The sequence below is a fragment of the Chamaea fasciata genome, unplaced genomic scaffold, assembly GCF_029207755.1.
Source record: "Chamaea fasciata isolate MVZ Bird 193981 ecotype frontalis unplaced genomic scaffold, bChaFas1.0.hap1 SCAF_12, whole genome shotgun sequence".
Lineage (NCBI taxonomy): Eukaryota > Metazoa > Chordata > Aves > Passeriformes > Sylviidae > Chamaea > Chamaea fasciata.
This window is the reverse complement of record NW_027094097.1, coordinates 17,259,683-17,275,353: the sequence shown is the minus strand read 5'-3', so window position 1 is coordinate 17,275,353 and position 15,671 is coordinate 17,259,683. Positions and strand designations below refer to the sequence as shown.

Genomic DNA, 15,671 nt, shown 5'->3' with positions numbered 1-15,671 from the left:
GTTCCTGCCAGACTGATGCTCTGTGGAATGCCACAGAACTGGTCTGGAGCATAATCTCACCTTTTTCAATCACAAAAAAATGTAGACAAGGGAGAAAGTTATAGGTCAGAAGATTAAGTTCAGTGTGGTAATATTTTCACAGAAACTTTGATTACTGTAATTTTTTATTCCTCTGCTAGCACAAAGATTTGGCTTTAGAACATCAGGAACCAACACTCCTCAAATTCTTCATTACGTGGCCTGTGTTAGGCATCTCTCCGATGGACACACTTGATATTTGGCAAAAGGAGATGCAATTCATAATCCATTTTTTTTCTCTGGCACTGGTCATTCACCACGCTGCCCTGAGCTGACACCTCTTTGATTAAATGCTTAATCTGCAGCTCTTCCTGTTTTCCCATGAAAACAACTCACAACTGCCTGTGGAGCTGCTGTCAACACGGCTTCCTCGGGAGTCATCCCTGGGAGCTGCTGGGCAGCTGATTCAGCTGTGCCCCTTCCCTGGGGCCCAGGAGGGCTCTGCTGCCATTTGCTGGCCCTGCAGTGGCCTGGGGGGGACAATATTTCAGACCCTGTTTCTGCACCCTGGGTTACAGTTGCTGGCACTCCTGGCTTCACTCTCCCGAACAAAGCTAGCAGAGCATCAAAGTTGTGAGATGGTATCAGCCACTTTCTGTTCTCACCACACAAAGTCATAAATGAAAGAATTTCTGCAGTAAACAGCCTAGGCTGCTTTATTATTTGTTTCCATTTTTTTACAATACACCTGAGCATAACCTGAAACTTCCATTGGAATCAACAAGACTTACAGTACCTTTTTTTCCTGCTTGGTAATACAGTGTACAGTGATCATCCAATTTTACTGCCTTTGCCTGGGGACCTCGCAGAATGAATGCTGATGAAATAGTCAATTGATTAGAGACAAGCAGTCTTTCAAAAAGTCCTGAACAGAAGAGGAGCTATTTCCCACTTCTCTCACAAATATCAATTAATATTCTATAGCGAGGGTGATATCTAAAGGGAGAATAAAAAAAAATAGCATGAAAGGAAAACATAATTCTTTAAGCCAAACATAAAGTACATTTTACCCTTCTGCTGTTGCCTGTGATGTTTCAAACCGTGTACTAATCCTAACAAACAGCCACCCAGGGGAATTTGCAAAGGAATACCTGCAGGCTCTCTAATGGCACCATCTCATAAGTTGTAGCAAGAAAGAACTGCCAGCCTTAAAGCTGAAAAGGCAGAAGGTCCCTTCTTGTTCGATCCACACAGGTAAACCTGGGGAACATCAGCCAGGATAATTGCCGGGGAGGAATCCATATCCCTAAATCTGAATATGTATTTCTGCTGTGAAGTATTTCTGATTCCAAAACGTTATGTTAAAGAGGCAGCATCAAGAGTTCCAAAACAATTAGTTTATGCAGACAAGAGACGGTAAAATATGCAGTTGATTAGATTTCCCAGCCACGCTTCCTCCAGCCCTCATTATACAGCTGCGAGGTGCGGGGCTGCCAGCTCGCTCCCTTCCCTACATGTTCAGACAGCCTTTTTCTCCAGGCAGAGCCAGCTCCTTTCATACTTCTGCAGTCACACATTTGCATACAATATGTTTTTCCCATTTCCCTCACATGATAAAAAGTCCTTAAAAAACGGCACATGAGCAATCTGCACAAACGTGGTGGTGTTACATGCATTAGGTCGTGCGTTTGTGCAGAGATTGGACTCAAACATGTGCTGCATGACATTAATATTCTTTAAAAGTTTCATTAACTGCCTAAAGTATCCACTCCAGAAATGGCATTGAGAAATATGTTACATTTGGGAGAAACAGTCTGGATACCTCTTCTGCTTGTGGAGCTAAACATCACTTAGTGTATCAGAGGTATGAAAGGATTCTTTTCTGTTGGAACCAAGAAACAGCTTCTTGCATGTTCCTGCATGGTACTACATAATTTATTATAGACCAACCTGTTAGATCCCTTCATATTCTTTCATTGAGCCAGATTTTTAGGTGCTAAAACCTTTGGTCTAGATTACCAATTCTTTAGGGCAGCATCTGCCATTTCCTATAGGTCTGTAAAATACTGAAAAATCTCTCTTTGTGCATTTCAGTGAGATTACCTTCAACTACCTACATAAAACAAAGTGGCAAAACAAGGAAGTAATGTTTTGTCACTGATGTTTAATATTATAAACAAAATAGGAACTGTATCAGTTGCAGCTTATTTCAGAAAGTGTTTACAGGTGTCTGTATGAGTATATAAGTGCACACAGGTGTTTAGACAGAGATTTATCCAAGAGAAAATGGCCTTAAAATGCCCCAGGGCAGGCTCAGCTTGGACAGCGGCAGGAATTTCTGCATGGAAAGAGTGCTCAGGCCTTGGCAGGGGCTGCCCAGGGAGGTTTGGAGTGCCCATCCCTGGAGGTGTCCCAGGAAGGGCTGGAGGTGGCACTGAGTGCTCTGGGCTGGGGACAAGGTGGGGATGGGGCACAGCTGGGACTCCACGGCCTGGGAGGGTTTCTCCAACATTAATGGTTCTGTGATAGAATTTAATGTAAACAAACTCAAAATTCTTGCAAGGTTCTCCTTGTCCTGTGTTGGTGGAATGTCAGCTTTACATGCTTGCAGTTCCTGGAGGGCTGGAATTAGAGACTGAAGTGGCCTGTTTTGGGTACATCCACAGAAGAGAGGAGTCACAGGATGGGCATTTAGGCATTGACATTAGGTGGCCAATTTCATTTCTGTTCTTCTCCAGTCAGCCAAAAAAGGAGCATTCCAGGAGAGGATGATTCTGTCTTCCTCCCTCAGGTAAAGCAGGCAGCTGGTGCAGCTAGATATCTGATTTAGCCAGTTGAGCCTAAAACTGAGTTGTATGAATAACCCTCTTTTCCTTCTTCCTTACCTTAATCATCATAAACAAGATCATGACAGCATCACAGTATTTCACTACTTAGAGTCAAATAAATTACAGCTGGGAAAGACAAATTACCCTATTAGTTAATCTTCCTGTCTTTCTAGGGTTTTCCCTTGGAATACATTATTCCAGCATCCTGTGCAAAGAGAGTGAACTCTTCACTGAGGAGGATTCTGTTATTTCCCTTGGGAAGCTATTCCTTCTTGTACAATTTCTCATTGCAAGGATGCTTTTGTTGTTGTTTTTCTCTTTGCAGAAGATAAAGAGAAGTCTTGTATCAGTGTATTTATGTGGTTCTCATTACCAACATACCAGTATTACATCTGTAACATACACAAATTTTCTTTCTCATTTCTGCCCCTAGAAATGATTGCATTTTGGATTCTGCCATGGAAACAGCAGAATGCATGCTGGCCTTCCTGTTTCTCCAGCACGGCAAGCACAAGTTGCCCATTTTTCCCTCAGTGAACTGTCCTGGCCCAGTTCCTTTTCCTCTGCTTAGGGTGCCATCTATTGCCTCATTCATTTTTCGTTCATTGAGGGTCCACTGGGCACTTAAAAAGCAGACTAATTTTTATATTTTACATGCTTTCCTCTGCCTGTGGAAAGATCTGAAAACTCACCCCAGTCCTCTGTCATCTGTTCCCAAAGCAGTCCTTGACATTTGCTGTGGTTCTGGGGTCCTGTGGGTCCTGTAGGTCAGGCAGCAGCACAGCCCTGTGCTGGCAGTGTTGCTTCCCAGGAGGATTTACATCCCCTCCTCACAGTATCAGGAAATCATGAAATTCCTGGGTTGGAAAGGAGCCTCAGGGATCATCGAGTCCAACAACCTCCTTGTCTGTCTTCTGTCTGTGTTTGTCTTCCCTGGTACTTGGCCCTTGGGGTCTCTGAAGAGAGAATCTTCCTGCACTGAGATCTGATGCACACATTGGACTCCTGGAACACTGGCAATGAAGTAGCTGTTAATAATAATAAAAGCACATTCAAATACAGGTGCAGAAGGCAGGGCTGAAATAATAACATATGGTCTACAAAAGAACCCTTAAACACTTATGCAACATTCCCACAATTTATATGTGTATGTATTCATATATCTGCGTGAACACCAAGATATGCAATGATATTTTATGTGGGTAATTTGCATATGTTAACAAGTTCTGTAGTGCTTTAAACAGATTTCTATTTTATATACATTTTGTTTATTTGGTTAGTGAAACCTCTAATTCATAGATGTTGTGTTTAGAAATGGTCTCATGCAATAATGCAGGATGATAAGGCTTAAAACTATGTTTTTGCATTTAAAAAAATGAGCAACAATGAAAACCAAATAAGAATAAGTTCCTTCAGCTTTGAGGCAGTAATAATTTACATGTCAAGAAGTTATGCAGGTTTTTATGAGATTATTGCAGTTTTATTCAATAAAAAATTGTTACCATGACAACAACTGTCATGCTACCTGTGAGATTATAGCAAAGAAGGACAGTGAAGAAAAGGCTTCATTTTGGGAAGAATGCTTATCTGACCTGCTGGGTACAAACAATGCTTTGTGTGACCACCCCTGGCTGCAGGGCTTCCATCAGCCCAACTCCAAAACCAGCTGAAGGTTTTGAAGCACAGGATCCTCTTAGGGAAACAAAAGAGTTGGTAAATAATGGTGAGGCTTTGTCATGCAAATACTCTCCTAATACCCCATCAGGTTGGCAATCAGATCTTCGGAACGAAATGGATTTCAACCTGCCAAGATTTGGGAAGATTAGGTGAGAAAGAGTGAGACCAAAAAGGGTATCAGAAAAGAAAAAGAAAAAAAAAAATCATCAAAATCCCCAGCAGTCCCTGGGAAGATGAGAAAACATGGTCCCTCCAGGTTTCATTATGGTCAGGTTATTTATTTTTACCAGCCATTACAATCTTTCAACAAAATGGTTGTTCACTGAATATGGATTCATGTAAATTCTTGGCACCAACTATGCATTACCTCCTCTAGAACATTCAAATTTGATTTTTTTGGATTTTTTTTTTTCCCAGTACGCACATTTCACTGCCACACCAAAAGAATTTCCTTTCCTACACCCTGTGGCAACATATGCATTTTTCTTTCTGACTAATGTGCAGAATCTGTACCCTGACTTGCACGTAAAAACACAGCCAAAACAACAGAAAAGCGCTAGCTGAGCACACACATCTTATTTTTTATGATGGTTTTTAATCTTAGTTTGCCAGCAAACACAGGCTCTCTCACCTAGCCATATAAAAATAGTCCTGTTGTTAATTGTGTCTCTGATTGCTGGCCTGTTGTAAAGACAGAGTAAAACAATCTGACACTGACAGAGTAAAACAATCAGCAACGGCTAATGGTTAAAGCACATTAGAAGTGTTCATTAATTAAAATCTGTTGAATCTCTGTGCAGTCTATATTTATGGTGGCTAAATCCATACTTAAGGGTCATTAGCATTGCTAAAGTGTACCTGAGGAAAAAAACCACAAAGTTTCTTAACAGGACATCTTAAAATTTGCTTCATCTTTTGAAAAATAATGTGTTTGGTTTACATAAGGCAACATTAGGTACATAAAGAAAAAAGAAACAGTGATTATGTTGTTGGGCCAGATTATATAAAACTGCAATATTATTGTAATTAGGACAACAGTGACTTGGGCTACAATACTGGCTTACTTATAAAAATGGCACCATTTCAAATTTATAGTCCCTGGATAAATGAGTTCTTGTAGCATTGACAAAGAAACAAACACAAGCCAAATGCAGTCAAAATTAAACACAAACAGAAACCTTAGCAGTTTATTTGCTGAGCAGAATCCAGAATGTTGTTTTTCCAAGAGCATTTACTTAATAAATGCCCTTCCCCGCATTCTTACAGCTTTTTCAATGCAAAATTTTTATCTTTAAAACTTTAAGCGCATCTTGCTTGTAAAAAATATTTATGTACATGTAGTTCATAACTGCAGTGTCAGTAATGGAGTAAAATCCTGCTTAAATATTGATAATCCAAAGCTTGCAGAGCTCTGCTGTGGAGGTTGGCTAAAAACAGCCGTGGTGGCTGTGAGTTCCTTTTTTTCTGCATTGTTTTTCACCATCAGGAATCTCTCAGTTCTCCAAATCTTTTGGTGCCCAGCTTCCATCACCTCTGGGAGTGGAATTGGCTGCTCCATGTGAGCTCTCAGCACATTGCAGGGGAACCAGGGCAGCATTGACTTAGCAGCATCACCTGCAGCTGCAGAAGGGACAGGGTTTGCTCCTAAATGCACTGATTATTGCCATGTGAACAACACAACGTAGCATGTTTCACACCTGCAGAAAAATTGACTCAAGGCATAAAGCAAAAAAAAGAAAAAAAATTCAAATTAAAGGTGATAAAATTTAAACTATGCCAAAGTTTAACTAATTCCTACAGTGGAAGCAATTTCTTTAATTTCTGTTTCATGATCGCTCACATCTTCCCTAAACAATTTTCATCAATAAGATTGTTGGGAGCAAATTAGTGGATTTGACAGGCCTCAGAAATGTGTGTGATGGTAGGAAATGAAGTGCTGAGTGGGAGAAACTGGCTGGGGAAGAAACTGATTTCTAGGAGGCAGGAGAGTATTTTCAGTTGTCCATTCCCTTAACTAATTTGATTAGGTGACATTATAATCACACTTCAAGTGAGGCCTTTCCCCCTGCCTTATGTGTACTTTAACTGCAAATACTGACACACATATTACCCACATATTTTTAATACATTTATAAACTTCAGTTGAACTTGGGGTCTCAATAAGTGATTGAATTATTTCATATCACAAGAAGAAAACTAGTAAAATTTGTAGCTGAGCATCAGGATTGGAAGCAACGTTAGACACCTATTAACTCTTTTTATTAGGGTGTATTCAACTTCAGTATCTAATGAACACTTAGGATAAAGAATGTGCTTATCAAAGAATCAGCATATCCATTCAAGTCTGGGAATCTTGAAATAAATATCTATAGAAAGCCTTCAGGAATTCTCAAGTGAAGTATGATAAGAATAGAAATTATATATCAAATCTCTCTAAACAAGCAATGTAATTATTTCTGAAGGCCTTTGAAATGAGAGCCAGCAAAGAAAATCAAACACAATCTCCAAGAAGTCAACAGTTTTATTTCTTTTATTTTCCTTTGTGTATAAAGTATATAATGGAAACAAAATGAAACAGTCTCGATAAAATACTCTAAAATTTTCACTTTGTGATGAACCTTATCTTTTTCCCAGCCCTGTCCCATTGTATGACGTTCTGCACAATCCTCTTCTGTCTTAGGATATTACAAACCACAAGTTTTATGATAGCAGCCACAGAAAGGAGCACATCACCTGCTACTTTAGCCTGGATCCAGCTAAGGGAAGCTCTGAGCCTGCATCCATGGCTGGTGTCACCCTGGGCCACGGGCTGCAGGGAGCTGGGGGATGTGCTGGGATATGCTGGGGTGTACTGGAATGTGCTGGGATCTCAGTTCCAGAGAGGGGAGGTACAGCTCAGCTGAGGGATGATTGTCTGTGGGAACGGCAGAGCAGATCCCTGGTAAGGGTGTGAGTACAAGAGGTGAGCCACCAGAACTTCCGTGTGTGAGACAATCCCATTAGCTCCAGCTTCTCAATCCTTGTGACTCCTGTGGGCAAGGCACAAAGGGGCTTTTGTCCCTCTCTTCCTGCAACATCCACACTCAGGCATCCTACAGACTGCCTTGTTGTTGTTGCCTGTTTTCTGCAGCCCATGCCATCGTCTCTGAATGTGCCCCAGGGCTGCTTCCCTCTTCCTCTGTATATTGTGGGAGGGCATTTAGGGTATCACCTGCAGGCTGAGGCTGCTGAACCTGCCACAGGGCTGGGCACCACATGTGTCACCTGTCCCCTCCACTATTTCCACTCAGAGCTCTCCGGAGTTGTGTGTTACTGTCTGGTTGTTGTTACCAGGCAGACAATGCATTTCTGATGCTAATTCCTTACAAACTAACCACCAAGCTGAGGACAAACTCCATTTCTCAGGCCCCGTGACAGGTCAAAAACTATTCTGTTAAAGGTTAGGTATAAGATCACCTTTCAGCATTGGATGCAGTTAATGTTCAAAACCTGAACAGTTTGCATATTTATAGAACAGGTTCAGCAAACATTTGTCAGAGTGAGATGTGACATAATATTCCTTTTCCATGGGATATGCACCAGCTGCAGGACTCCTCTGGCCCCTGCTGAACCAAGGAGAGATCCTTGGGTTATTCTCTTATTCTCTTCTTCCTTTTGCTGATATTCTCCCCTGTATGAATGGGTAAATTTACATAAAAAATAAATGTCCAGTACCAGCCCAAGGCATTTTTTCTCTAGAGACATGTATTTCTGCAACCCACATTCCCTTCACTGGAAACTATCCCATTAGTTCCACGCAGCAAAGCTGCCACAACTTCAGTTCCTGCAGAACTTGTGCTCCCTAAGAGAGGTGTTCTCCATCCTCCCAAACCCTGGCCCCACATCTTGCCCTGGTGTTTGAAGTGGCCAGTTAGGAAAGAGTGAAATGGCAGCTATTGGGTCATATGCAAAATATATCTAGATATCCAGACATTTCTCTAAATACTTTCCACGTGCTGTAAGACACAAAACCGCCATGCAGGGAGAGAGAAAAAGGGAACACAGGGCAAGGACCAAGGCTGTGCCAAAGGGATCTCCTTCCCTTTGCTCTGCTGTCCTGAAGGGCCATGGGATCAGGATTCACAGCACACCAAGGCTGAGAAGGAACAGGAGGCTATTTTTATTGGCATATCCAGAAAGGGGGATTTTTTAAAGGGTGCTGTAATTATTTTCCTTTCTGATCATAATTCAGCCCTTAACTTTTCCCCTTCTCTTGCTTTCTTTCCCTCTGTATATATTGTCTTTATTGTCAGCCTAATTAATGCCATCATACTTTTATGTCAGCCAAAAAAACCTCTCTGCAGCAACCTTAATGCAGCCAACTGAATTTCATTCTATTTTGCTTCTTACAGAAGTGGAAAGTGCTATGTTGCCTAAGAAATAGAAAGGGTAATTTCATTTTTTTTTCCTATTTATTTTTTTCAGAGTGTGGAATTTATAACTCTGGCTGAACAATGGCCCCCTGAGTGGCAGAGACTCATTTCAGAGACAATCGTTGTTGTCCCAACTCTGTCACTGTGGCCACATCAAATCATTATCATGGCTGCAAGCCAAGGGAAGGAAAAAGAACCCTTTTTATTATTGTTTTTCTATCTGGTCTCTGTAACTTGGCAAAGTTCTTTCAAATGTGAATTTGCAAGTCTTAAATGCAACATATTATACTGTATTATTAACCTTGTGTTTTGTATCCTTTGATATGATTCCTTTGCAAATGCTGAAGTTTACACAGATCTATTGGGTAGCTTTAAATGCATTCTACAAAGAAACTTTAGATAATACAGATACTAAAAGGGCTTTTATTTTACCCAGAAATTCAGGCTGCTGGCACATGCCAGCGTGAAGGAAAATATTTTCTGTTCCACAAGTAATATTTTAACTTGTTACTGATATTTTTCCTTCTTTTATTATTGTTCTACAGCTCACAAGGAAATGAATTTTTGTTTCAAATTAGTTTTTGAATAAGATATGCAAATTTCTAGTGAGTGTAAACATTAATTGTGTGTATTCTTTCCATTTAGGCACCTTTGTTACTAAAGTAACAGCTACAGATGCAGATGATCCAGTGTATGGAAATAGTGCCAAGCTGGTTTATAGCATTCTGGAAGGACAGCCTTACTTTTCTATTGAGCCCCATACAGGTAGGTGACTCTGAATAGCAACCCCTGGCTTAGGAAATCACCTCAGGTTGCTACAGGGGAGGCTTAGATTGGGGATTGGGAAAAATTTCTTCATGGAATGGGTTGTCCAGGGCTGGCACAGCTGCCCAGAGAAGTGGTGGGGAGTCCCCATCCCTGCAGGGGTTTAAAGCTGTGTGGATGTGGCACTTGGGGCCATGGACAAGGTGGGCTTGGCAGTGCTGGGGAATGCTTGGGCTCGATGTCTTAGAGGCTTTTTCCAACCTGGAAAAATTATCTGGTTATATTTCCAGAGGTGACCATCCCCTGCCTCCTGTGCATCTCATCACCCAGGTATAACTTGGGTCTCACTCATGTTCCTCAGAATCTGATCTCAGGGAAAAACACAGGAAAAATAGGGATTAATGGTAATGGGGGTGATGGTCATGGCAATGTTACAGAAGTTACTGGAGCAGCTGAAGGCAGGGGAGGAGCTGTGTGACAAAACTGGACAGGGAATGCAGGACTTGACCTGTGGGGTTTGATGAGCATAATGTAATGTTCAGCAGGAGCCTATAGCATTCTCAGCTAGTGTACAGTTTAGCTTGGTATAGGAGAAGGAAATACAGGTGACCTCGTCCCTGATAAGTAGCAGCTGTGTTAATTACCCAATACAGCCTCGCCCCTGATGAGTGACAGTCATAGCCAATAAAGATAAGTGTGATAAAAGAGAGTGGGTTAGCTGGTGAGGGGGAATCATCATGAGCAGGAAATCATGGAGAAGAAGGATCCTGGGGACAGAGAATCCCTGCTGTGAGGTCAGTCTGGGTCTGCAGTCAGAGCCTGTTGTTGGAACTGCAGACACAGTCTAGCCCGGTAAAGCCTGCAGTCAGAGTCTGCACACCAATACCTACAGTCAGAGTTTACCAGGAAATATCTGGCAATCAGAGGCTGCAAAGGAAACCTCCAGCAGGAGCTCGCTGCAGCCAGAGACAGTGAGTGGTTGGAGTCAGGATGGCTGAGCTGTAAAGAGGAATAAACCAGGACCCTCTTCATGCTGTGATGAACAAGAAGTCTGTGTCTTGGCTCATTTCTGCCTTCTAACAAGAGGGCTGCTGCAACAGCTTGGGAATTTCAGTGAATATATTTTGTGTTTCCACTAATAATTCTTTTTCTTTCTTGATTGGTTGGATCAATTTGGGGAGAGAAAGAGCATCAGTCATGGGTGTTGGTGTGAAGTTTTATTAGCATGCATTTAGGGTGACTTTATTTCTCTGTGGTTTTCTAGTCTTGAAAGTCAAATGAAACAAGTGCCAATAAATCCATTCCCTCTTGTTTTCTCTGCATAGGTTGTCCATACAGGAAATTTATTTAGTTATGTCTAAAAAGCAAGTTTTAAGGTGATTTGATAATATTTCTAATATTCTGTCACCTGTTACTAGAAATTCTTTTAAATCACTGTGAGTGAAGCAGCTGTGATCTCATAAGGAGAAGAAAACTAAAACTCTTTTTAAAACATACAAATATCCACTGAATTTATACAGCTATAAAGCAATAAAACAGGAGTAAAAAATCTTGTCCTTGTGTAGGGTAACAAAACTATAAAATTAATGCTCGGAGAAATTATTAAAGGATGGTTTTGGTAGATTAAGTGAACTAAGTTTTCTCACCAACATTAAACACAGTATTCCTGTAATCTTTTAAAAGCTGGAATTTCTTGAATCTTTCTGATTAAATTCCATGGAAAAATTATTTCCCCTTCCTAGAAATGCCCTAACTTTACGGGACTTTATGTAAATAGTGTGCATCAATAAATATTAATGGATTAGTCCCAAGTGGGTTTTTCTGGTTGAAGGACAGCTATCCTAAATGTGAAAGGGACCTCTGGAATGTGATTCAACCTTTTATTTTTACACTGCATGTAAAATAAGAGTTTTACAGAGAAAAATTCTAGCACAGTACAATGGAAAAAGAGCAGCTTGTTCCAAAAATAAGTGTGTTAAGAGAGTGTTTATTAGTGAAGGCCCTTAGTTCCTGTGGCTTGTTTGTCACAATCAAGTGGAGATATAACTCTGAACAGACCTCGGACCATCAAGTATCTAAATATACTGTTTGCTTTCTTGAATATTACAAATTATTGCATGCAGTAATGACTTGTGTGAGCTGTCCTAATTAGAGGGGAATTGACTGTAGGGTTTTTTCTCAGTTTCTACTAGGGAAAGCTAGTGCCTTAGCATGGGAACACGTCAACTTTCCTAAAGGAGCTGAGAAGTGCATTTTCCACCTACACAGATGATTTTCTTTCACAGAAAAATGGCCTGAATAAAATATTCCAAATGTTAAAAAAACTACTCCACTTTACTTAGTTTTCTTATTTGTATTGCTTTAAGCCCTAATGCTCAATCCGAAGAAGTAACTATTCCTCACCTAGGAAAATGATTCCTGTTATCATGAACACAGAGAGAACTCCAAAGCTTCTTGGTGAACCTGAAAACCAGGGGTTTTCCCCTCTTTCACTGGCATTAATTTCCCCCTCCTCCCTTCGTTTCCAGCTACAAATATTCCTTTGCAGAGCAGTTCAGTTACCATGAAAATGACATGTTAGTGTCTAAAGGGAATTTATTGACAAAGAGTTCAACAGTGGCCACAGTCCCTAAGTGGCTTCATCTTAGGGAGCTGCTTCTGAGTGAAGAAATGGTTTCAGATCCCCATTTTTCTAGATCTGTGGAGGACATCAATTATGTTCTTCTCTATTTCACTGCAATTGTCAGAGTTTCTGTACTGAGGCTGTTCCATGTTTCTTTGCCATCTCTATGCGCTGCCCTTCATCTGTGGTGGAATCACCATCATGATCTAACCAAAGAGCACACATTTGTTTCTTTAGCGTGTATAAAATATAAGTATATATAAAAGTTTAATCATTAATCAAACCAGATGCAGGTAGTTATGTAAAAACTGCAGGCACATACACAGAGTGAAAAAGATTGCTCTAGAACTAAAATGTCCAAAGCAAATATGAAGTGTGCAGATGTTTGTTTCTTTTATATTTGTCCAATCTTTGCAATGTGAACCATCACAACTCTCAGTACCTAAGCCAGGAAAACACATTATCTTGTAGTCTTCAGGACCCTCAGGGGACGTTTTCATGTGGGAAGGTGTTTGGATACTGTTGTGACAGTATACAAGTTAAAGCAGAGCAGGTAGAGTAGTGTTTCACCCAAAACAAATCAAACCTAAAGATGATCCTCCAAGTGTGGTATGTATTTTAGGGTTTAAGGGTTGTTTGGGATTTTTGGGGGCGTGAGAGGGGATGTGGATGTGTGTATAGCTGCATTTTCTCTGTGGTTACACTTCATTACTGCCCTGATAAGTTGAAAGCCTTTTCAGTTAATTTGAAACTGAATTGTTTCTGCACACAGATATTGTATCTTCCCCTAAATGGAATCAGCATTTTAAGAAATGGGCTGTGTGAGAGTGATCCACTTCAGAATGTAAATATTTTCTGTAATTCGTAGGAGTGTCTCAAGTGTTATCAAAAGTATAGCTATTGAGAGCTGATCTATTTATAAATTTTCTAGATGACTGGCCTTTTATTATCTTTCTTAGAAACCAAGAGTAAACGTAGATCTGTGCAGCTACCTACACCAGGACAGTATTGTCTGTAATTTTTTAATTTCCTGGCTCAGATTAAGAACTGCCTGACCTTCCTGCTTGGTTTTGATGGTACAAGGAGAGTGAACCGTGAGGAATTATCCCAACAATGCCTCCTGATTCCTCTGCCTCTGTGATCCTCAGAACAAAAAGGGAGAGCAAAGGAGGAGGATGTGCTGTGCTAAGGAAGAGTTGTCACACCTGAGGGTGAATGTGAGGGAAGCAGTTGCTTCCTCTCCTGCTTTTTGGTTCCTCCTGGCTTGGCAGGAGCTGGATGTGGCCCTTCTCTGCATCACTCTCAGCTGGAACTCACCTTACTCAACCTCCTTACTGAAACAGTTCTATAATGCTGGGCCCAAAGAAACAAGTGCTGGTGAGTGACCCATAAAACAATAATTTTCCATTACCTGGGATGAAAAATGCATATATTGCTGCAGTTCTAGTTTGCAAGTTCTTCTGTAAGAGTTATAGACACATGAAAGGCGGTAATTCACAAGTTATTTTACACTCAGTGCTCTGAATGTGGCTTAGGGTAAGTGCTTTTTTGATGGCTTGTTCTGAATATTTTTTGCTTTTTGTAGGTGTATTTTATTACGACCACTGGTTTGTTGGATAGAGGTTGGATATAACTAATACATGACAAAGATACAGATTTAGATTTTTTCTGTGAGAGACAAAACTTACAATGTGATAGCATCAGATTAGTAACAAAACTCATGGTGGGCTGAAATATATTCCTTATATCATTATGGTTCCATCTCAGTAACTGATGCCAGGCTCCCTGCCTAGTGTGTTTTATTTATAAAGGTACATGAGTTGTATGGATTCTCTCATAATCCAAATGATGACAATCCAAATGCTGGGAAAGGGGGTTCCTTAAGACTGCTAAAAGTAGCTGGAGTACACTTCTCACTTTTAAGCTTTTTCAAGGATATTAAATCATGACTGTCAGCTTTAAAATAAGATTATCATAATGAAAAGTAATATGAAGTGACACTCTGTTCTACAATATAGGGATAGCAGAGGAAATACATTTTCAGCTGTGTCTGACTTATTTACATTTCACATGAACTTAAATTATGTCACTCCTACACATACCTGAAATATAGTTCTATGAATAAGGCAAATTACAGCAAAGCCTTACTGCACTGGAAAGCACATGGGATTAGTGGAGCACAAGCCCTTAGTCTTACTGAAAAAGAGCAGCGTTTAAGCACTGCTGTCTTGGATGTGGGCATTTTGTCCAAAGCCAAGGCTCAAGGAGGTACAGCTGAGATGGATGGAAGAGTCAACAGACCCAGAAAGCTGAAGACTCCCCTATTAGAATGTGGATGTTTCTCTGGAGAGTGAATAATTGTGGAATTTTCCCCTATACCTGGTTTAACTTTCAGTTGAAAGAACACATGCTTTAAGCAGCAGAGTTCTTAATTTAGTGTGTGGCCCTCTCTGGTCCACAGTGTTGAATCCTGAAATCAGAACATAAATGAATAGGTCTAGGAGGAATGAAAACTTCACTCAACAGAAGCCAGGTTTGAATCTTTTATTTTAATTTGCAGTCTTGCTTCCATTTAGACCTTATAAGAGAGTCCAGCAGAATGAAAACAAGGGAGCAAGAGGGTATAAACCAGCACCTTTTCAAAGTTACAGATATGTTTGTGATGTTCAGGCTGTTTCTTCTATCTGGTTGTTAATGTCCAGTTCATTCCCAGTGGTACAAGGTGCCCTCAGAATATTGTGTGTAGGGCTGATAAGAGCTGTCATCATAAAAACACTGCTGAGAGACTGAGAATGTTCAAAGCAGGGTATCTGAGGTCAGGAGAATATTACTTATAATGAAAGATTGATTGAACTAAATTTGTATAAACTGGATCAGAGGTGATTAAAGAAGGATATGAAATCACTGCACAAATAATTTCAGAGGTGTTAATAAAAGAGAGACATGGGGACTGTTTTTGTAATTACTCATCATACAGTGACAAGGAAGCACTTCAGGCTGGAGAGAAATGGGGAAACAGTTTTGGTACAGGAAGGAATCTACTACTGTAAAGGGAAAGTAATGAGCTGCTAGGAACAGAACTCACTCGTGTTCAACAGAGCCTTCCTAAATAGTTCAGCTTCTAAATACTTTAGATCTAAACCCTCATGGGATTAGTTTAGAGAAAGTACTTGTTCAACATGAGTCAGAGCGTGGATTGAGCTGCTGCTTTCCAGCTCATTTTATTGACTACTCCTGCTGCCATGGCTGTGCCAGTTACTGCAGATTTAAAGTTAAGTAAACTCCTGACTGAAATAATAAAAAGAGGCATGAACTGGGATGGGTGGGTGTAGAAACCTCTTTTCATAG

General features: G+C 40.5%; 1 protein-coding gene across 1 annotated transcript in view; it reads left to right on the top strand.

Moving 5' to 3' along the window:
* The window catches only part of LOC136296044 (cadherin-8-like), a 138,070-nt gene that overhangs the window by 47,479 nt on the left and 74,920 nt on the right, over positions 1–15,671 (top strand). Inside the window, exon 3 of the mRNA XM_066194857.1 lies at positions 9,581–9,700. Coding sequence (XP_066050954.1) covers positions 9,581–9,700 — 120 coding nt within the window. The remainder of the gene's footprint in view (positions 1–9,580; positions 9,701–15,671) is intronic.